General features: G+C 38.5%; 1 protein-coding gene across 1 annotated transcript in view; it reads left to right on the plus strand.

Moving 5' to 3' along the window:
* AFF3 (AF4/FMR2 family member 3) overlaps nt 1-24518 on the plus strand; it is a 547917-nt gene that overhangs the window by 336432 nt on the left and 186967 nt on the right. Inside the window, exon 8 of the mRNA XM_036028289.1 lies at nt 10551-10631. Coding sequence (XP_035884182.1) covers nt 10551-10631 — 81 coding nt within the window. The remainder of the gene's footprint in view (nt 1-10550; nt 10632-24518) is intronic.

A 24518-nucleotide genomic window follows, 5' to 3' on the forward strand; every position in this document is an offset into this window, starting at 1 on the left:
AATCACCTCTCACACTGAGAAGAAATATTTGGGCAAAGTTGATAGAAACCTGTGTGTTCAGCAGGAACTTACCTGGGAAAGGGCTTGAGAGGAAGAAAGACGCGTGCTTGCAACTGCACTCATAGCTGCCCGGCACCCGACATGTGCCTCCCCTGCGGTGAACCAGAAGGCCCTGCTGTCCAGGGACTTTCAGGTCAACTTCAGTGGCTTTCAGGGCCTGTCCTTGTCCAGCCTGGCCTGCCTTTCTCTGTATCCTGCCCAGATGCTAACCGCTGTTACCACAGCATAGAGCTGTCCTCCTCTACATGCACATGTCCCAGCACCTCCTTTAGCTCACTTGTTAAACTGCCCTAAATGTAACCCCGGGGTAGCCTATAGGCCTAAGGGCAAAGTTTCTAAACTCTTTAGAACCCCAAAGCAGCTTTTGCAAAAAGTATGCACCCTGCTTACTGGTGATTGTCCCATTTAAGAAAAATAGCAGACACTGAGATGGCGCCACTGCCCTCTGTGCTTTAGTGGCAGGGAGTTAGGGAAGCAAATTATTGTTTAATAAGCACATTTTCATTACCCCTTCTATTTGACTATGAATAATTCACTAGTTAAATATTAAATAATTAACTGAGTGAAGTAGATTAAAAAACAAGTTCATAAATGTCTTTTCCTATATTCATTCTCTCCCTTCCAAGGTCCACACCAAAAGCTACCAACACTAATTACAAAGATAGTAAAGCAGCAATAACTGCATTCTGTGGTGCACCTTCTTTGTGCCAGACACCACACTAGGTACCTTGTATATTTATCAGTAATCCTGCCAGATAGCGTTCTTAACTCCAATTTACACATGAGGACACCAGTAATCAGAGAAGTACCATTGCCCAGGGTCATTCTGCTGGTTCCTGGCAAGGCCAGGATTCAACAAGGTTTTGCAGAGGCCAGCTCCAGGCCTTTTCTGTTCTATCCTTCTGCTTTTCTGTAACTTAACAGAGGTGTGGGTTTTGTCAAATGCACATTTCCACATTATTTTCTCTGGAAAAGAGTTTGGGGACATGTTAATTGGTAAACATGGCCAACAATGTAATTCTCATCCTCCTCCCCTACAGTTTTCCTCTCTATCCCAAATAAACCACCTTCACCTTCAGATGCATGTGAAAGAGCATTCTGACTACTGCAAACCAGAACTCGTTCCAAAAACTAATTATAATCTGTATGTCTGCTAGGAGGGCTAATTTCTGGGTGTTTGGACTACTACTGAAAGGTGTTAGGGAGACCAGAAATAAAGTGACACTGGCATCATTAATAACACGACCTTTCTCATGAGCTGGTCAGAAATTTAGCTCACTTATAAACCTAGACTTAACATGATTTATTCTCCGAAATCATCTGTCTGTTCCAGCCTCAGATTCAGAATTTGAGAAATCCGCTGAATATCCTTCAGGTGCTTAGTTCTTGTTTTTCTTAAGCCTCTTTTAATTTAGACTAATTAATGCTTCTCATCATGGGCACGAGGTGTGTAAGAGTGCAGGGAACGCGCAGGTGTCTGTGTGCTACAGCAGGAACTCATAACTGGCGTTGTTGCCTGGGGTTAGCAAGAGTCATTAAGTTCCTCCATCTGCACACCCAATGTCAAAGCCCTCTTCTTCACATTCTGAGAACCCAGTGTAGACATTCTATTTTTTTTAATATATTTTATTGATTATGCTATTACAGTTGTCCCATTTCCCCCCTTCTCTCCCCTCCACCCTGTACCCCCCTCCCACCCACATTTCCCCCTTTAGTTCATGTCCATGTGTCATACTTATGAGTTCTTTAGTTTCTACATTTCCCGTACTATTCTTGCTCTCCCCCTATCTATTTTCAACCTACATTCTATGCTACTTATTCTCTATACCTTTTCCCCCTCTCTCCTCCTCCCACCCCCCTGCTGCTCAGCCTCCATGTGCCCTCCATTTCTGTGGTTCTGTTCCTGTTCTAATTGTTTACTTAGTTTCTTTGGTTTTGCTTTAGGTGTGGTTGTTAATATTTGTGAGTTTGCTGTCCTTTTACTATACATGTCTTTTCTTTATCTTCTTTTCTTAGATAAGTCCCTTTAGCATTTCATAAAATAAGGGCTTGGTGATGATGAACTCCTTTAACTTGACCTTATCTGAGAAGCACTTTATCTGCCCTTCCATTCTAAAGGAGAGCTTTGCTGGATAGAGCAATCTGGGATGTAGGTCCTTGTCTTTCATGACTTGGAATATTTCTTTCCAGCCCCTTCTTGCCTGTAAGGTCTCTTTGGAGAAATCAGCTGACAGTCTGATGGGAACTCCTTTGTAGGTGACTGTCCCCTTACCTCTTGCTGCTTCTAGGATTCTCTCCTTCGTTTTTACCTTGGCTAATGTAATTATGATGTGCCTTGGTGTGTTTCTTCTTGGGTCCAACTTCTTTGGGGCTCTCTGAGCTTCTTGGATTTCTTGGAAGACTGTTCCCTTTGCCAGATTGGGGAAGTTCTCCTTTATTATTTGTTCAAATACGTGCTCAATCTGTTGCTTTTCCCCTTCCGATTCTGGTACCCCTATAATTCGGATATTGGAACGTTTAAAGGTGTCTTGGATGCTCTTAATCTTTTCCTCAATTTTTTGAATTCTTATTTCATCATGCTTTCCTGCTTGGTTGATTCTATCTTCCTTCTGGTCCACTGTATTGTTTTGAGACTCATATTCCTTCCTTTCACTATTGGCTCTCCTCCGCGTGTCTTCCTGCATCTGTTTTATGGTAATCTGCATTCTTTCATCTAAATTTCGTCCAAAATCCACCAGTTCCGTGAGCTTTCTGATCACCAGTGTTTTGAACTGCGCATCTGATAGATTGGCTATTTCTTGGTTGCTCAAAAGGATGAGTCCTGGGGGACTGATCTGCTCTGTTGAAAACATAGTTTTTTTTGTTTGTTTGTTTGTTTTTTCCCCCTGTCTCTCCTTTTTTTTTTTTTTTTTTTTTCGGTCTGGTTGCTCTTGTTATGGTGGGGGGCGGAGCCTTAGGTGCTCGCCGGGGCTGGGCACCCCAGTCGCTAGATTGTGACGTTATATGTAGGGGTGGGGTGGGGCGGGAGAAAACAATGTTCCCCTGGACTCAGTTCCCCTGGATTCAGACCCTTGTCTGGGCTTCTGGGCCGCGAGTTCTGCCCTGGTCCACAATCGCTACCCCTCTGGGTCTGCCAGCCGCAGCGTGCGTACTCAGGGATCACCGCTGCCTTCTTGCGCGCCGGATAGCTTTTGCGCCGATTTCGTGCCAAACCTTCCCCCGACCTCCGCGCGCCGCCGACCCAAGCCAGCCCCGCGCCCGCCCGGCTGGTCTTCTCCTACCAGTCCGGATGAACGTGTCTACTTCAATTTCTTGGCTGCCCGACTTCCATTCAGATAAATCCTCTGCCGGATCTGGGTGTTATTCTGATAGTAAATTATTGTTGTAAATTATTGGTTTTCTAACCTTGGTTGTGTGAGGAGGCACGGTGGGTCCACCTATTCCTCCATCTTGCCGGAAGTCCTAGACATTCTATTTTTAACACAATGTTCAGTTCTAGAAACAATCCCCAAACTAAAGAGTGGAAATTAGAGTATGTTTGAAACACAGAAATAAAGTGAACCTGAAAACCAGGTGAATCTAAAAATGAATTTGAGGAATGTATGCTTTTTTTTGTTCCAAAAGGCCCCAAGTAAAAGGGTGGAACCAAGAACATGCTGAACACAGAGAGACAAGGGATAAAACCGGTCACGTCCATATTCCTGCTCCAAAAGACAACTGGAAAACAGCAAAACTGCATCTAGAACAAGACATCTTTAGCGAAGTCCAAAATGAAGGGATCTATTGAACTAATTAAACTAAAAATGAACTATTTTTTTAGGAGGCGAAGTTGAGTCAACTGCAATCAATGTTCTTATCCTTTTCCATGGAGAGTTCAGGCTTTGTGGGGACACCTTCTAAATTATTAGGGGGAAGAGAGGTGGATATCCAGTGCACAGAGTTGATATCCTTACAATGAATAACACTCTTTATGATGTGAAGGAAATGATGAAGATTCAGATGCCTAGTGGCCTCAGCTTTTTGAGAATTGGAAACTTATAGACAAAGGAGCACGTGTAATGCACAGGTCTAAGGTGTCTTTGGAACCAATTTGAAGGCTTCCTATTTTATTCAGCAGTGCCGGGTGCTCTTCCTGCCATAAGCCCTTGGGGTCATATTGTTATCTATGCACGTATGCTTCTTGTCTTTCTCAGTCTGTGAAACCCGATTTGAAAGCTGCTTCATGAATTGACTCCATTAATCTTTACCTACAGGTGCACCCTCTGTTTTATCCATTGGGGATTAACCTCATTGAGAGCAGGGGATAGACATAAGTTAAAAGAGCTATGTCATTGCATTGAATTAGATTAGTTGGTGTTCCAGTTGGAGATTCTCCCATACAGGAGGTACGCACAAGACCAGAAAATGTAGATGTAGCAGCTGGAAATCTCCTTCTTAGGTCAACTTTGGTTCAAATTGGACATGTTCCTGGGTTTTCAGTTTAAAGAAATGAGATTTCACTGTGCTTTTTGAGAATGGTGTTATTACAGGTTTTTGTTGATTATTTGCTTATTTGTAATTTTAGCACCCTAAATTATGCTATGAAAAATATATTTTAAAAAATCTTAGTAAGGAAGGGATGTTTTTTAACAGCTACTGTTTTTGTAAAACTTTTTATAAGTAATGTTTTCATCAAAATAATGGACCTGAATATGTTATATTACGATTATTTTTCAAACTATAGGTTTTTCTACTGTAGTAACAGAATGAGAATATTTTGGAATTTTGTTGATTTAGGCACAAACTTAGAGGTTTTGACTGTGATCTTGTTCTGAGCCCAGATCTGCCCAGCCTTCGGTCTGACCTTGGAGTCCGTGGTTAAAGGCCAGGGATAGACTGACAGTCAGAATGTACTCGCTAGTCCCAGTTCTGTTTCTTCCACTCTGTCTGCTCCAGGGCTGGGGCGCAGCCTCCCAGGAGCAGGCCCAGGGGCGCATTTTCCCTTTCACCAGATCTAGTGCTCCTGCGCTCTGCCGGCATTTAAAGGATAGACAGCGTAATAAAAATTACCATGTTCTGCTGTTGACAGCACTTATCTGATCAGAGTGTCATAACACAAGTCACACATGTGAAAGAACTGAAAAGCTGAGTGATTGCTCTGATATGGAAACTGAAAACAAAATAACGCTGTGATCTGCAGCAGCCACTGCCGCACATAAAAATCGACTCTGGCACTTTACACTTTATTCCCAAGTCACAGAATCAATCCAGTGTTCTATTTAGAAAAGAGTAAGTTTCTGAGTTCAAAGAATCCTGGAGTTAACTATGGTCATCTGCCAGGCCTGGGGAGAAGTCTCTCCTTCCCAGCAGACTCTGAGTTGGCAGCCCATGTTGAGACATTGCTGAAAGAGAAAGAAGTAATTTAATCCCTCTCGATCCTGGCAGCAGTCGTACGTGTTTTGTAGGACACGTGTAATTTACTGTTGCCATCATTTTACAGGTGAAAAAAGAGAACCTAGAGTGATTAAATGAATTCCTGTTATTGGACTCATTGTGTTAGGCCTTCAGGAGTTAGAAGAGAGTTATGACACATGATCCTTTCTCTCAAAGAGGTCATAAGCTAGTGGAGGTTACAAAGAGATTGTATAATCTGATAGTGGTGACACACAAAACAAAACCTTGCAGCCCCAGGCAGCATGTAAATATTAAATTCATGGCCCAAATCATTGTAAAGGAGGGTAAAGTGTATAGCCCTGGCTGAGGATAGCACACTGGTCAATGAGCTTCCTAGAGAGGCAGGGATGAGAGAGAAAGGAGAGGTAAGTGAAGTTGGAATAACATGAAAGGAAAACAAAAAAAAATGTTGGCACAGGAAAACCTAGAGCAGGACAAGAGGAAATGGGATGTTAAGCCATCTAGCTTGAGAGAGGACTATGTAGGAAAGGAACAGGCAGTAACACTGCAGCGTTCCTCAATGGTACCATAGGATAGATTATCTGGAATGTTTGGAGCAGGGTCACTGGAAGCTTTGGGGCAAGTACAGCGTAGTAACGATGTCAGAGCAAACGCTCCTGTGGCAGTGACTGAGACCGGACTCGGTGAGGGAACAGTAGACAGGGAAAGAGGCCAGGGAAAGTGTTTTCCTATTCACTGAAAAGTAGGAAAATTAAGATATTCTTTAACTTTTTTGTGATCTAATCTATCTGAAAACTAAATGTACTTTGCAGATCTTCATAATTATACATTTTGAACCCTATGATTAGATATAAGGTTAAAATTCAATTTTTGTTTCTTTTCTCTTTAAATTACAAAGACCTACACTGCTTAGTAAATGGATGTTCTAAGCATCAACCATTTGTCCTAAGACAGGCTGATGCAGGTTGACATCAGTGTACATGAGTGGCTACACGGAGCAGTCTACTCATCTTGAAATTGTGGATTTGGGGGACTCATGGTCAGGCTAGCTACACAATAGATGTGAAAATGGAAATTGCATACACGTGTCCTGGCCTTCTGAAAATTGGGGGAATGGAGAAAAAACTGGACAGTTAGTGAAATGCAGTATTCTATACTCTTATCATTTAACCATCTGTTCTTACATTTGGGAGAAAACTGAGTGTATTTGCTATAAAGGGACTTGGCATTTTACGCCTATGAAATGAGAAGACACCCTGAAATGTGTCCCTTGGGTAACAGGACATCTGCTTAGAGCTGGGACTGGTGAGGCTGTGTTAACAGATATGTTCATTCTTAATCTTGTCAGTTGGCTAAGGAAGCTAGGCTCAAAACTGAGGACCTCTCAGCGGTGGGTATAGTGTGTGACCTCATTCCTAAGTGACAAGAAAATCAAAAAGGAAGGAAGGCAGACAGATCAAAGAAGTGTTAGAAGAGTTTATAAGGTCAGGAGGTAGCCACCTAGACTTTGGAATACTTGGCTTTAAACATTTTATTTCTCTTCCTGTCTTACCTGTGGTCCAGGGTGTGTGATCAAAGGACACCCAAGTGGAGGACAGAGGTGTAAGGCAGCAATGAAGGAGTGGTTGAGGCAGGGAGGTCCGGAGCATGGGCAGTGGTGGGAACGGTGCATACACTAGCCTTTCAGAAAAAATAGAACTCTTTCCTTGTGAAGTGAGGCAAACCAAGGGAAATTTCAGCAGTTATTAAATGTTCCTCTTTGCTTACATTAAAGTACTAATTAAAGACCTCTTAATCAAATTTTATCTCACTGACTACTATTATTTTGTCAGGGATTCATTCCCATGAGAACACTTAGGGACATTTTGTCCAATGTAAAGTACATATCATACTTAAGAATCATAATAATCTCTTCAAATAACTTTATGTTTTAGAAATATATAGTTTGTATTAGTAATTGCTAGCTTAATTACAAATTACATTGGCATAATAATTCATTCTTCCATAAAAAACACTTTCCCATCTAAAGCTCAGAGAGAAATTCTATTTCTCATTTTAGAGATAAGAATTCTGAAACTCAACTTGATATTAATCAGTATTTTATTGAATGGCTAACCATAAGAGGGCCATGCTGTTTTCTATGTATTATCTCATTTAATGCTCATGATTAAACCATGAACTAGTTAGAACCTTTATTTCTTTGGTTCTAAGATAGCACAAATTGAGATCTGATTGATTCCAAAGCCTATTCTTTGAAATCACTGCAAGTTACTGAAGATGTGACTTAACCTAAGCTCACTGAGCTAGTAAGTGACAGAAGAGGAAATAGAAATAGTCTACTTGCCCTTAATTTTTCCATGCAACCCTAATGGAGAATTTTAATGTAATGAATAATCAGTCTTAAAAAGTAATTGCATATTCATTAAAAACAAATATTTAATTAGTTCATGTAACTAATTCTGTTTTTGAAAATTCTAACATTTAAATGTTTCAAGCCACCTTGTTGTCTTTATTATTCCTTCATATATAAAGCAGCACTAATTATGTAGAAAATTACATCAAAATGCTTTGATAGGATTAAAGTAATGAAAGTAATGTCAGTGAGCAATTTTGCACTGAAATATGGGTGTTTGGTTTAATTCAACAAGTTAATTTTGAGCACTTAGTCTATAAGAGGCTTTATAGACATAGATGAGTAGACAGTATCCTTTGAAGAAATTTGTAGTTCGTCTTTAAAGGATATGTTTAAAAAATCTGAATATTATTGAAAGAAATTATTAGGGTTCCTATTTGGAGATTATGTTTAGTAAAACTGAATACTCTTGAAAGAGATTATTGGTATTCCATAGTATGATTTTTATTCTGCATTGGGGAAAGGGTAGCAGAAGAAAGCAGAATAGTTAAGTTCAGATAGAGGTGTATATTTATAAAACTAAACAAAGGAAAAGAATCTGAGTTACAATGAGACAGAGAAAGTGCTTTGGAGGAGCATGAGAAGGGAACTGTCATACTGTATTGGAATAGAAGGGGAATCAACTAAGGCCCCATGACATGAATGATGTTTGAGATGAGCCCTAATGGATGAATAGAACTCCAAAAAGGCATACGGGGGTAGGGCATTCACACACAAAGGGGGCAGTGTAAGTAAGAGCAGAGACTGTAGTTTTTCTGATCCATAGTACATGTGTAGATTAAAAAAATGACACCAGGCTGACAACTGGGACCTTGTAGAATGTCTTGAATACTATTTGTTTTGGGGGGAAAATGCAGTAGAGTAAAAAGCAAACACTGGATTGGGAGGAAGATGTGTGTGAACACTTCAGTCATGGCATTTGTGAACTGCGTGAACTTGAGCAAATCACTTAATCTTTTTGAGCTTTAATTTCCTCATCTCCAATATGGATATAATAATAATTACTTTAGAGGTTGGGTTTAAATGAGAAAACTTGGTGGCAGTATTCTGAAACTGTCAAGCACAACAGGAGGCATCATTGCCATTGTCATCATTGTTGTTACATTGGTCTATATCAATATTGAAGAAGTGGCACTTTCATTTCAGTCTGCACTCTAGGAAAAATGAGTTGACAGATGTCTGAAGGATGGCTTAATAATAACAGAAGATAGAGAACCAATCAGGAAGCTCCTAAAGTAAGCCAGGTTACAAATAATTGAAGGTGTGATTAGGGTAGTAGTTCATGTAACCGGAAAGAAAGGTGAACACATTTCAGAGATACTGTTTAATTTTCCATTCATTCAAAAATGAGCTAGGTACTCACTTTGTTCCTTGACATAATCCTCACAAAAGAGAAAACAGGGGGTAGAGACACAGGATAGGATGTGCAGACACTTGGGGAGTGAGGTAAGAGGAATATAAAGGGTCACTGGGTCTTCCTTTGCTTTCTGTTAGAGAAACTTTGGTATGAGCAGCATGGAGAAGGGACCCCACAGGCGCATATGAGCTTAACCCACCTCTGGTGCAGGTGTCATGGTGGGCAGGAGATGATGTAGGGTCAGTAAACCCTTCCAAGAAGGGCTTGAATACATGCATTCCCTGTGCGGGTCTGCATCTGAGGTGCTAGGGGAGGAGTTACCTAAGGAAAGAAGACCCAAGACCATCTCAAGAAACTTTCCATCCAAAAACCTGACAGTATCCTTTTCAACACCACCCACCACCAACCAAGGGAGGTGAGGAAATGTCTTCACCTAAAGAGAGAATTTCTCACTTCTCTCAAAATGGACCAACTGTTTATATGCTTGCTTATGTTGGGAAGTATATAAATCAAGAAATAGGGTTCAGACCTGTTTGTAAATTCTAAGTCAGTTTCCTGGCAATCAGAAATTGATTCAATTTAATTCCACAGTCGTTTAGTGAATGCAGATATCTTCCAGGAGATGGAACTGACGGAGAATACTGGAAGTGACTAAAAGGATCCCTCATCTCTCTCACAGCGTAGCGAAAGTGTATGTCAGAAAGCATATGACAGAATATTGCATGTTGACCTAAGTTGTCTTTTAATACTGTTATAAACATCACAACATTCTCTTTGTTTCATATGTGTGATTTGTGTTTTCACTTCTCCATGAATGACATTTTTATAAAGACCAAAGTAATGTGTTGGGGCTTATTGGACACTCTGACTAATATGAGTTCCTAATGAAATAAGTCCTGTAATAATGATTCCCAACATTGAAAGTGCTTTATGCAGTCCTTCAGAAACACCCTGTGCAATTTGTGGGATCAAGTCCCAGAGAAGCGGCCCCATTTGTACAGCTTTATCCATACGACTTTTACCACTGGGTTGTCCCTTTACTCTGGAGCTTATTTGAAATGAAAATAGGACAACCTTACAGACATTTTTAAGGTATAAAGGGGGCATAGGGATAGCCGCAGAACCAGAAATTGGTAAAATTAGGGGGAAAAATATGAAAGTGAGTTTCACATTCTTTTTTTAAAATTCCCTTTTATTCCTTATTCGTCTCTTTTTCATTTTTTACCCCTTCCATGCCTTATCAAGGCAGGCATTATAGCTGATTTACATGCTACTGACTTTAAATACTCTATATATAACAATGCTGTTTGATTTTCTTCCCTTCAGGAGATGACCTGGCTTCCACCACTCTCTGCTATTCAGGCACCTGGCAAAGTGGAAGCAAGCAAATTTTCATTTCCAAATAAGGTAAGATGTTGTGTCACTCAGGAGCAATATGCTCTATTCATGCGGAGATTTTTCATGGACAGTGGGTTCTCCTTTGATTGTCCTTTCCTTTCTTGCCAGAGGTGTGTGGATCTCATTTTCAAAATATTGCAAACATATATTTATTCATCAAAGGAGAAAATCAAGATTGCAATTTTACTTACCTACCTTCCATATTTAACGCAAAATGTGATGCATATTATACTGTCATTTTATCTTAAAACATTTGTGAAGTTGAAATGCATCTTACACTAATTTTTGCACATTCAATGTGATTGTATGCTTGTTTTTGTTTCCTGATAAACTGTTATTGAATTAATGATGAGTCTTAAAATCAGTGTCTTAGAATTGAGGACATGTAGTATTTAATTTCTCTTATCTTTTATAAAGCATAAAATACTATCTAGCACTTTAAAAGAAAGGATTTCCATGTTTTCTAAAGAAAAGTGTACAAAAAAATTAGCCACAAAATATATTTAAGTCTATTAAATATATTAAAAATATCAAAATATATCATACATAAACCTAATATGTTTATTTGAATACAACTAACATAAAACTTCATACTCATTATAAAGATGAAATTATGCAAATAGAAGGAGCAAAACATGAAAGTTCCAGCACCTTCATCCAGATTTTGTTTCCCTACCTAGAGATTACAGTCAAGAGTTTTATATATAGCATTTCAAGCATTCTCTCTGTGCATTATATATAAATATATGTGCATATGCTGTTTTTTAAATTATTTCATTGTTTTTCAATTACAGTTGTCTGCATTTTCCCCCACCACTTCCCCCTGACCACAGCCAAACCCAACTCCCCTCCCTTGCTTCCACCCTACCCTTTGGTTTTGTCCATGTGTCCTTTACAGTAGTTCCTGAAAACCCTTCTCCCTATTGTCCCCTTCCCACTCCTGGTTATTGTTAGATTGTTCTTAATTTCAATGTCTCTGGTTACATTTTGTTTGCTTTTTTCTTTTGTTGATTATGTTCTAATTAAAGGTGAGACCATATGGTATTTGTCCCTCACTGCCTGGCTTATTTTGTTTAGCATAATGCTCTCCAATTCCATCCATGCTGTTGCAAAGAGTAGGAGCTCTTTATTTCTTTCTGCTGCATAGTATTCCGTTGTGTAAATGTACCATAGTTTTTTGATCCATTCATTTACTGATGGGCACTTAGGTTGCTTCCAGCACTTGGCTATTGTAAATTGTGCTGCTATGAACATTGGGGTCCACAGGTTCTTTTGGATTGGTGTTCCAGGGTTCTTAGGATATAATCCCAGCAGTGGAATTGCTGGGTGAAAAGGCAGTTCCATTTTTAGTTTTCTGAGGAAATTCCATACTGTTTTCCACAGTGGCTGTACCATTCCCACTAACAGTGCACTAGGGTTCCCTTTTCTCCACATCCTCTCCAACAATTATTTGTTGCTTTGTTTATGATGGCCATTCTCACTGTTGTGAAGTGGTATCTCATTGTGATTTTAATTTGCATCTCTGATAGCTAGTGATGCTGAGCATCTTTTCATATGTCTCTGGACCCTCTCTACATCCTCCTTGAAGAAATGTCTGTTCAAGTCTTTTGCCCATTTTTTAACTGGGCTTTTTGTCTTACTGGAGTGGAGTCATATGCATTCTTTATATATTCTGGAGATCAAACCTTTGTCTGAGGTATCATTGGCAAATATATTTCCCCATATAGTTGGTTCTCTTTTCATTTTAATGCTGTTTTCTTTAGCCATTCAGAAACTTTTTAATTTGATATGGTTCCATTTGTTTTTTCTTTCCTCTATGTCCCTTGCTTTAGGGGACATGTCTGTGAAGATGTTGCCATGTGGACTGTCTGAGATTTTCCTACTGACGTTTTCCTCTAGTACTTTTATGGTGTCATTTATCCACTTTGAGTTTATTTTTGTGTATGGTGTAAGTTGGTGGTCAAGTTTCATTTTTTGCATGTATTTGTCCAGATCGCCCAGCACCATTTGTTGAAGAGGCTATTTTTACTCCATTTTATGTTTTTGCCCCTTTTGTCAAATATGAACTGACCATAGATCCTTGGGTTTATTTCTGGGCTTTCTGTTCTGTTTCATTGGTCTATGGGCCTGTTCTTATGCCACTACCAGGCTGTTTTGATTATAGTGTCCTTGTAATACAATTTGATATCAGGTATTGTGATTCCTCCTATTTTGTTCTTCTTTCTCCAAATTGCTGCAGCTATTCAGGGTTGTTTATGGTTCCATATAAATTTCTGAAATGTTTTTCTGTATCTGAAATATGCCATTGGCACTTTAATAGGGATTGTGTTGAATCTTTAAGTTCTCTTTGGGTAGTGTAGACATTTTGATTATGTTAATTCTTCCAATCTATGAACATGGTACATTCTTCCATTTGTTTGTGTCTTCCTTAATTTCTTTCCTCACTGTTGTATAGTTTTCTGAGTACATATCTTTACCTCCTTGGTTAGGTTTATTCCTAGGTACTTTATTTTTCTTGTTACTATATCAAATGGGATTTTTTCCCTGATTTTTGTTTCTGATATTTCATTGGTGGTGTATAAAAATGCCTTTGATTTCTGGATATTGACTTTGTATCCTGCTGTTTTGCCAAATTCACATTAGATTGAGCAGTTTTTTTGGTAGAGTCTGTAGGGTTTTCTGTGTACACTATATCATCTGCAAACAGCTACAGTTTTACTTCCTCCTTTCCAATTTGGATGCCTTTTATTTCTTTTTCTTGTCTGATTGCTGTGGCTAGGACTTCCAATACTGTGTTGAATAGGAGTGGTGAAAGCAGGCATCCTTGTGTTGTTCCTGATTTTAGTGGGAAAGCTGAAAGTTTTTGCCCATTGAATATGATGTTGGCTGTAGGTCTGTCGTATATGGCCTTTATTATGTTGAGGAATATTCCCTCTATTTCCACTTTGCTGAGTGTTTTTATCATAAATGGGTGCTGTACCTTATCAAATGCTTTTTCCACATCTATTGATATGATCATGTGGTTTTTGTCTTTTGTTTTGTTTACATGATGTATTATATTTATTGATTTGCAAATATTGTACCATCCTTGCATCCCTGGGATGAATCCCACTTGATCATGGTGTATGATCTTTTTAACGTATTGGATGTGATTTGCCAATATTTTGTAGAGGGTTTTAGCGCCTATATTCATCAGCAATATTGGCCTGAAGTTTTCTTTCTTTATTATGCCTTCATCTGGTTTTGGGATTAGGATGATGCTGGCTTCATGAAAAGAATTTGGGAGTCTTCCATCTTCTTGAATTTTTTTGGAACAGTAGGGGTTAGCTCTTCCTTAAATGCTTTGTAATTCTCCTGTGAAACCATCTGGGCAAGGGTATTGTGTGTAGAAGCTTTTTGATTACTGCTTCAATTTCATCTGCTGTTATTGGTCTGTTTAGGCATTCTGCTTCTTCATTAAGTTTGGAAGATTATATTTTTCTAGAAATTTCTCCATTTCACCTAGGTTTTCAAATTTCTTGGCATATATTTCTTTGTAGTAATTTCTTACAATCCTTTGTAGTTCTGTGGTATCAGTTGTAATCTCTCCTCTTTCATTTCTGATTGTGTTTGCATATGCTGTTTTTAAAACTCATAAATGGTATAGTACTAAAATCATTTTTTCTAAGAGTTGATTTTTCCAAATACCCACAATATATAAATATCATTGCTAAATATTGTCACAACTTTCTCAAGTGAATAATTGAAATAATTATTTAATATAATTATCATAATAAATTCCATTCTAAGAGTTGATTTTTATTTTTCATAACAAAGTGTATTTGGATATATGTATTTGTGAATATATATTTTCTTCATTCTTTTTAAGAGCAGCAAAATATTTCATAGTATGAATTTGCTTTAATTTATTGAATCAAGCTCCTTTTGATGAACATTCAGGTTGTTCATGATTGCCTGTTATAACACTGTTTCAACACAGTTTTTTGTAGATGCCTCTTTGAATGTCTCCAGTGCTGATGCCTAGAGCAGCAACTGTCGTGCCAGGGGCATCAGAAGCCATAATTACCCTTGATTATATTTCAAGAGTACATTTTCATGCATCTTTGCCAGTGTTTAATATTATCTGGCTTTTTATCCTTGTTTCTGGGTGAAACTTTGCTGTCTCGTTGTTTTTATTTGCATTTCTGCAATTTCCTCTGAGTTTTAGTGTGAACTGTTTTTCCTTTGCAACTCGTCCATTGATAGTTGTTGCCCATTCATATCCCAATTTTAAAAATTATTTGTAGGAACTTCTTATAGCTTATTCATGTGTTTATTATATGTAATACAGCTGTTTTCTTGTAACTTGATTTATGTACCTTTTATACTAGCAAAGTGTTTAATTTTTTTCAGAGATTAAAGAAAATCTTCCCTGCACCAATATTCTAACAATGTTCTCTATTTTAGTCTAAGTCTCTTAGTTTTTGGTTTTCGGTTTAAAAAAAAAAAACATTGTGGATGGTGTAAAATAGAATTCTAGTTTTATTTTTATCAATGGCTAGTAAATTATTGCATCTCTATTAACAAATTAGCCCATATTCCCCCCACCACTGTCTTGAAATATTATATTTATCAACAATTGAATTTCTCATAAATTTGAGGAATTTAAATTTGTTTCAAGACAACCTATTCTGTTTTTTCAATATATTTGTCTACTTCTTTACCAATAACTCATTGTTTAAATCAAAGGTTGACAAAGTTTCTGTACAGGCTCAGATTGTAAGTAATTTAGGCTTTGCAGACAATACATACATGAATGACTGTAGCTGTGTTCAAATAAAACTTTATTTACAGAAACAAGTGATAATGTAATAGTGTTACAGAACAAACAAGGGGGGCCTTGGGATGATATACTATTACTGAAAGAAGCCTCCAGGTCCGTTATGTCCGCTGTCTATAGGAAAGATGTCTCTCAATGCCAGAGATTCGTGAAAAGGAAAGGAAATGTTTATTTAATGCTATACAAAGTTAAAGTAGTGACCTAATGTCTTTATCAAAAATCCTAAAGTCCCTAAAAACACCCACAAACAGACACAGTCCTTCCTTCCTTCCCCCTTTGCCCAGTCCAGAGTACCGTATCTCAGGAAAGGAAATAGAAGTCCATGGTTCAGGCAGTCCTCTGGTTATTCCCAGTCAGTACTCCGTCTTGACTGGGAGACCTTCCTGGGTTCCTGGCACCCTCAGTTGTGTCGCCAGGATCTCTGCTAAAACCGGGTGGTGGCTCCCCCTTCTAAAGCTGCGGGGGTCCCCACTCTGGCAAAGGCATGTGGTCCTCTCTCCCAGGGCCACAGGAGTCCCCACTCAGCCAAAACCACGTGCTTCTCCTCCCAGTGGCTGCCGTGTCTGGGTTTAAATACCCGTGCCAATCTTCCTCTGCAGCCCCATTTCTGACTCCTCCTACAATTGGCCTCACATGCCAGAACTCTGCCGTCCTTTCCAGCTTTTCTGGTCACCATCGTGGGTCTGGGCAGGTGTGACCCCATGTCATGGAGCCAGTCTTCTCCGAGCTCCCACGCAGGCGCTGTAACTCGGGGGACTTGCCCCCCAGTCACACCTTGGGGGGAGGTCCCTTCCCATCCCCCTGGCCTAGAGCATGGCCTTAGCTATTTAGCATATCTAAGTGACCAGCCAAAGGCTATAGGTGTGTTAAATGACCATGCCATGGATTAGCTGCAAAGCTGCCCTGCATGTTCTTGCTCTGTGTGCCCCTTCTCCCAACTCACACCTGTGGAGGAAGGGGTGAAGACACCTTAAAATCTCCTGGACACCTTGAGTTCTGGCCCACATTTCAAATGCCCATTTGGGGTCCCCCCTCTTGGCTGTACCCTGTAACAATAGATTTTAAAAACTCTTACAATTCAACAACAAAAGGATAACTCAAAGAATGGACAGAGGATTTAAATAGACATTTCTTCAAAGCAAATCTTCAAATGACTAATAAGAAAAGGTACTACCCCTATTATTAATCATTAAGGAAATGCAAATCAAAATCACAATGAGATAATGAGTCATACCTACTTAAATAGTTAAAATCAAAAACAAACAATAACAAGTGTTAGCAAGGGTATAGAAATATTGGAAACCTGCTGTCAGTTGCTAGTGGGATCATAAAATGGTGCAGCCTCTTTTAAAAACATTTACACAGTTCCTCACATACTGCATTACTTTATGATCCAGCACTTCCACTCCTAAGTATATACCCAAGAGAACGAAAACACGCCTCCACAAAAACATATACATATTCACAGCATCATTAATCATAATGGCCAATAAGTGGAGACAAACAAATGTCCATCAACTGATGAATGGGTAAACAAAAGTGATACATGCTTACAATGGAGTATTTTTCAGGCATAAAAAGGAGTGGTGGTGCCAGATACGGCATGGATGAATCTTAAAAATGTTATGCTAAGTGAAAGTGAGACAAATCAGTCCTGTACAACCACATGTTATATTATATTATTTCATATATTTGAAATGTCCAGAATAGGCAAATAGAGAGAGGCAGAGAATAGATTAGTGGTTGCTTGCAGCTCAGAGGTAGGGAGGTGGGGTTGAGGGATGGCTAAAGGGTAAATTATTTCTTTTTGAAGTGATAAAAATATTCTAAAATTATTTATGGTAATGAACTCCAAATATGCTAAAAAGCATTAGATTGTTTGAAACAAATCAGAGGGTGAGCTGTATTTGGTATATAGGCTATATTTGGCCAACTCCTACTTTAAATTATTGATGATTTTTGGCATATTTATACATATATGTGGTGAGGCCAAAGGCCTTCTATATTATACAAAAGTTCTGCCTATTGTACATTTTTCTCTTCCAGATCAATTTAAGAATCATCTTGGTGACCTCTTGCTCCTTATAAAAATCCTCTAGGAATTTTGTTTGGTTTCTAACTTAATTTAAGAAAGTATATTCATCTGACAACATCATCTTCCTATCCAGGAATTTGGAATATCTTTTCACTTCTATTTATATCTTCCTTCACATTCTTCGGTAAACATTTTCTTCTTGTAGGTCTTTCACATTGGTTCCTTGGTTTATTCTCTGATATTTAAAGATATTTGTTTATTTTTCTATTTAAATGAGCTTTTTCAAAGTTTTTATGTTTTCTAAATAGTCCTTAATTGTGTAAAGGAAATTTACTGGGTTTTATACATCTACTTACTGACCTTCTTTTGATTCAGATAGACTTTTTTGGTGAACTTCTATTTTTGTAATGGGGAAAACAGAATGAGTAGCAAGGAGGACAGTGAATGCTGATGGTGACTGGGATGCATGAATTTTCAATTGAAAGCTTAAGAAAGACCTTCCTGAGGAGGTGACATTTGAGCAACTCCCTGAAGGGAGTGAGGGAGCAAGAGGAGGACGAGTTGCATGGAGATGGAAGAGAAAGTGAAAGAAAGTTGCCTGAGGCAGCAGCATGCCTGGATGCTGCGGTCACAGCAGGGCCAGCAGGGCCAGCAGGGCCAGGGCAGAGCACCTGGGCTTGGAACAGTGAATGACACAGAGGTGGGCTGGAGGGACATGGATGGGCTTTACTGTGCTGCTTTTTGCACATAACAAGTTTGTTCTGTTTTATTCTTACTGTGTCAGCTAGAACGTGTACATCTTTGCCTTATTCATGACTTAAAGAGGATGATTCCAAGGTGTTGTTCTTGAGTGTAGTTGCTTACTCTGTGTCCAAATGAGGTAGCTTCTTTCTATTCCTGGCTTTCTGAACCTTTTAAAGATTTGAATTTTCTTTCCATTTTTAAAAATAAAGGTATAATTTATAAACAGCAAAATTCACTCCTTTTAGCATCCTGTTAGTTTTAACAAACATATGTTCCTGAGACCCCCACAGTCAAAATATGGAAGCAGTCTATCACTGCCCAGATTTCCACTTGGCACTTGGAAGTCACCCCCTCCCATACACCAGTCCCTGGCAATCATTAATGTGTTTTCCAGAATATACATAAATGGAGCAAGTTTGAGTTTAGTTGAATGGTTTATTCAGCTTGTATTGAGATATTCATAGTTTTTCTTTAATCTGTTAATGCAGAAAATTACATTGATTGTCTGATTTTTAATCACCTATACAATCCTATGATTCACTTCCTTAATTATGGTATAATGCTCATTTAATATGCTTTTGGGCTTAATATTCCCCGTATTTCCCTCCCTCTCCCTTCTCCTCCCCCCTCTCCTCTCTCTCCCTTCTCCTTCTCGCCCTCTTCCTCCCTTTGTCTCCTCCTCCCCCACCCACCACTGCTCCCCTAAGCTGCTAGGGCCTTTCTTTTGTTGTAACTTGTTTCCTGAGCCCATTTCTTCTATGGCTCATTTCTTCTACCTCTGTGACTTTCTAAATAAACTTTTTCTTTAAAAAAAAAAAAAAGAAGAAAAAATAGCCGTGGCTAGCCGTAGCTCAGTGGATTAAGCGGGGGCTGTGAACCAAAGCATCGCAGGTTGGATTCCCAGTCAGGGCACATGCCTGGGTTGCAGGCCACGGCCCCCAGCAACCACACATTGATGTTTCTCTCCCTCTCTCTCTCTCTCTTTCTCCCTCCCTTCCCTCTCTAAAAATAAATAAATAAAATCTTTAAAAAAAAGAAAAATAGATCTCTATCTTTTCATTTTCTTCTATGCCTATTGGCTTATTTAAAATATCTGCTTCTTCTTGGGTTAGTTAATCTTTCTTTTTTCTTTTTTCCCTCTTTAGGGTTTTCAAACATACACATAATATTCTTTTTTTTAGTAATTGCCTTTAAATTGTAATATATTAACCTATTCAAATTTATTTTATCAATAGCTACAATTAATTAGTGTCTGTGCCCTACCCCCAAATATGGGACATGTAAACTCAGTTTTAGTTAGGCCTCTCCACCACCATCTCTCAGTTTGAGATTGTCTACAACTAATTCAAATGATCACTATTCTGACTGTTTTCTAGCATTATGCCTTGACAATTGTTAGTTCTTTAATTTATCATTGTTTCTTGTGTCTGAAGTCTTCCTCTTTTTAAAATGTATATACTGTTTTGCTAAGGTTTATTTTCTAGCAGACTTTTAGTCCATTCTTGATGTGAAGTTTCTAGCGGACCTTTTCTGCACTTGCCTTTAATCACTTCTCCTCTCCCTGTTTGTTCACTCCTCCAGTGATCTCACGTGGGTCCGGTGCTTTAAATACTCTGTATCCCGAACTGACGGCTTCTAAATTTGTATCTCTAGCCTCTCTTTCACCCCCCAAATTTCCCTCTTGTATTTCTACTTACGGATTCAACATCTCCACTTAGATATCTAACAAATATCATGCTTGACATATCAAAAGCTGAGTTTTAATCTCCCCACAAACCTTGTATCTGTGTGTTTCTTGGTAAGTGGCTCCTCCATTTTTGTGGTTGGCTCAGGCCACAAGCCTTGGAGCTATCTCTATTAGTTCTCTGGGGCATCTTTAACAAAGTACACATACTAGGTAGTGTAAAATAAAAGAAGTTTATTCCCTTACAATTCTGGAGGCTAGACATCTGAAATCAAGGTGGCAGCAGGGCTCTGCCCCCTCTGAAGGCTCTAAGCAAGAATCCTTCCCTGCCTCTTCCAGCCTCTGGTGACTACTGGCAATCCGCCACAGTCCTTGGCCTCTAGCTGCATCATCACTTCAATTTCTGCCTCTATCTTCACATGGCTGTCTTCCTCCATGTGTCTCTATGCCCAGATCTCCCTCCTCTTATAAGAATAGCCATCATTGGATTTAGGGCCCACCCTAATCCAGTGTGACCTACAAGGCCCCTATCATAACCATGTAAGATCAAATTCACAGATTCTGAGTAGATGTGAGACTTTGGGGGACACTATCCAACCCAGTGCACCATCCTTGACTCTTCTCTTTCTCCCACACCACTCATTCAAACCATTGTGAAATCATGTCTACCCTACTTACCAAATATATCCTGAGTCTAAATGCTTCCCCCACCATCACAGCTACCACTTTGGTCTAAACCATCACCTCTTGCAGTAATTATTGTGATAGCCTCCTAACTGGTCTCCCTGTTTGTACACTTGCTCTGCCTTCCACTCTCCTGTGCCGTTGTCCCCTCCAGCTTAGAGTATTACAGTTCTCCAACCATTCACCTTAGTCCCTAGTATGCCATCTGTTCTCACACAATAACTTTTCATAGTATTAAAATTCTTGTCACTTTAGTATTCAAAATTTTCCAGTGGCATCCCACACTTAAAATACAATGCAATAATTCTTACAGTTTTTGTATATAATCTATCCAAAATCTGGCTTGATGTAAAATACAATCAGGTAAGCATTTCTGTTATATAAACATATGCATGGTATAAATACACTTCCTGATAATTGAACACATATCTCAAGGCATATTTTACTGTGACTTTTTCAAAAGGATTGTGCCAGTTTATATTGATGAATGTAAATAGTTATATTTAAGCAATAATTTAACTCCTGAGATGAAACTGACACCTCAAATTATTAGTACAAAAATTCATTTTTAAAGGCAGAAAGAATGTTACAAGTATCTTATTTTCACCCACAAAGATACATTGGAACTATCATATATGGCACAAAATTTCAAATTTAAATGAAAAAAAAGTGTCTTTTCTTTAGGACTATCATAGGATTTGTATGGAGGTATTTAAACTCTTGCTCTTATTGCCTTGCCCAAGAAAGAAATGAGTGATTTTACAAAGTGTAGGGACATTGCATGATTTTAATCATGCTTTTCAATCAAAAAGTTTACAATAAGTAATTTATCTTATACAAATGAAATAAGACTACATTAGTGTTTTATTTTTGCTATAACAGATTACTGTAAGTTTAGTAACCTAAGACAACACAAATGTATTAACTTACAACTCTGGAAGTCAGAAGTCTGAAATCAGTATTATGGGGCTAAAATCAAGGTGTTGGCAGGGCTCTGCTCCTTCCGAAGGCTTCAGGGAGCATTCCTGTTCTTGCCTTTCTGGGCTTCTGCAGGCTGCCCTGTCACTGACCTCTGATTCCTTGTCACATCTCCTCTGACTCTCCTGCTTCCTTCATTCCTGTAGAAGGACCCTTGTGATTATATTTGGCCAACCTGGATAATCCAAAATAATCTCCCATCTCAAAATCATCAATTTAATCACAACTGCAAAGCCTCTTTGTCATGAGAAGGAACATATTCACAGGGTCTGAGAGTGAGGATACATTACAGACATCTTTGAGGGGGTCTGTGTCTGCCTACTACAAAGACTATCATTAATTTTGGTACACACTGTACCTCTTCCAACCTGTATCTCAGCTAATTAATATTCTATCAGTTGGAGGCTTGCATTTTCTTAATTAGGTAAATTATTAACATTGAGATTTATCACTATATTGCTATCGTGCAGAAGCTGGAATTGTTTATAGAATTTGAGGGGCAAAATCTCCTAAATGAGTAATAAATAATTAAATTAAGCCCTTATTAAGATTAAAGGGGCAATTTGACCTCACAAGGAAAGTCGATTTAACTCTGCATTCTGAGTTGCCATTACCACTAAGTTAATTAGCTAAATACTTCCGAGAATTTCCCCAATTTGTCTGGGTATTGAAGGACATAATATATAGTAAAGTCAATTGTTACTGAATTTGGATATTTCCTCTATTTGCTGAACACTTAATTTGGAGTCACTGTTTCCTAGATAAACACTACCAGACATGTCTGCCTTATTCTTCAAATCTCAAAAGTAATTGAATTTGTAAAGAAAAGAATGTATGGCTTCTTTAAGTCAGCTGCCATTATCAGGAATTTCAACCAAGAAGAAAAGAAAACAATTTTCTCTATCCTTTTCCCTTCATTTCTGTGGCAGTATCATAAGTTTTGAAATGTAAATAAAGAACTCAAAATTGCAGAATTTTTCTTGCCCTCAGAAGGCATATGGACAAACCTAATGGCATTTCACAAACATTTCACATAGCAGTAGATTCTGAATTTGGTAGGATCAGATCTAGTCTGCAACTGTTCTTGCTGGTTGATTTTTAGAGCATTATACAGAAGAATTCTGGCATCATTTCAGAAATGAGAATCCTTTTGCTGTTCCCTTTGTGCCCTAGAAAGAGAATGAAAGCCAGCAGGTTTGAAGGGAGGTGCTTCAAAGTTAGAAAGTTTACCTCCCTCTTTGGGTTGTTAGCATGCTTCAAAAACTACAAAGTGTTTACAGTAAAAACTCCATGTTTAAGCATTACTTCATACTAAACATTGACATTAATTGTACATTCTAGAATAAGATTCAGAAGAAAGGGATCAGTGGGGGTGAAGGGAGACCAAACCAAATCAGGTCGTTCTTTTTCCTCTAGTAATTAGGTTGATGGAGGTTGGGCTCTGAAAATAAGAACAGAGTTTATATTTCAATTTCTTGCCTTTTGTAGTTCTAATGATGGATTGGTAGGCAAACAAGGAGAGATATGAGTGGTCCAGTTCTCAAATGATTCCAAAAAGCTATTTTGAAGTAATACTCTCACAGTATAAGTTTTGTCCTGTCAGCAACATAGGCTAAGAACTACTGTATTCTATCGATCAAAGGTACACATATTTTCACATTTTAAGTTTCCTAAAATCAGGATTTGTTTTACAGTTGGTGGCATCTTACAATTACTTGGCAGCAGTTTTCTTTCCTAGTAGTACCTGAGCTAATGCAGCCTCATATAATTTTGAAGGCATGTTACACTTGATCAGATACAGTATTTATTATGGTGCTTTATTGAAGTGCTTTCTCGGTACCAATGTGCTTGGTGATTTCTGTCTTCAGCAAAAAGGTTTGCACAGACCTTACTTCCCAGCTAAATATTCCACATATAAAGAAGTTTTAGGACTCCCATGTACCAAACAACAGTTTGGGTTTGGGGAATTGGGGATCTAAGGGTGGTGAAGAAGACACTTCCATCTGTAAGTATTCTCCTAAGTAACCGAGTGGTTCTCACTCTGTGTGAGTGACTACCAGCTGACACTCACTCGATGAATCACACTGGCAAACCAAAAGCAGCAGCTTAACCTTAGAAATGACCTTATAGGGGATTACAGACAACTTTTTTATACTTTCCTGTTTCACTGAATTTTCTTTAATGAGTAGATATCGATATTATTCTTTTTTGTTTAAATTCTAAGTGCTAATTAATAAAATAGAACAGTCCTTGGGTCAAAAGCATAATAGTAGCATTCTTTCAATGATATTTATTATCAAATTGTATACTTTATATATTTGCAGCTTTGTTGTTGCTGCTTAAGAGTCAGAGTTGAAAAGAGAAGACATGTTCAACCTCACTAGTCATTAGGGAAATACAAATCAAAACCAGAATGAGAAGCCACTTCACATTCACCAGCATGGCCAGAGTAAAAATTTTTTTAATTAAAAGACAGAAGGTACATTTTGGTGAGGATGTAGAGAAATTGGAACCATCATACATCAGGAATGCAAAATGATTCAGCTACTATGGAAAACAGTTTGGGAGTTCCTCAAAAAGTTTAACATAGGATTACCATGTGAACCTGCAATTCTACTCTTAGGTGTATCCCAAAAGGATTGAAAACAAGGACTCGAACAAGTACATGTGCATGTGTTTACGGCAGCTCCATTCACAATAGTCAAAGAGGAAAAACAGCCCAAATGTGCATGAACAGATGAATGGATAAACGAACTGCTGTGTATACATATAGTGGAATATTATTCAGCCAGAAAAGGAATGCAGTACTGATGCATGCTATGACATGGATGAATCTCTAAAACATGCAAAGTGAAAGAAGCCAGACACAAAAGGTCACATATTTTTTAATTCCACTGCCATGGAATATTCAGAATAGATGAATTCATCGAGACAGGATGCTGATTGGTGGTG

Source organism: Phyllostomus discolor, chromosome 6 (genome assembly GCF_004126475.2).
Source record: "Phyllostomus discolor isolate MPI-MPIP mPhyDis1 chromosome 6, mPhyDis1.pri.v3, whole genome shotgun sequence".
Taxonomy (NCBI): domain Eukaryota; kingdom Metazoa; phylum Chordata; class Mammalia; order Chiroptera; family Phyllostomidae; genus Phyllostomus; species Phyllostomus discolor.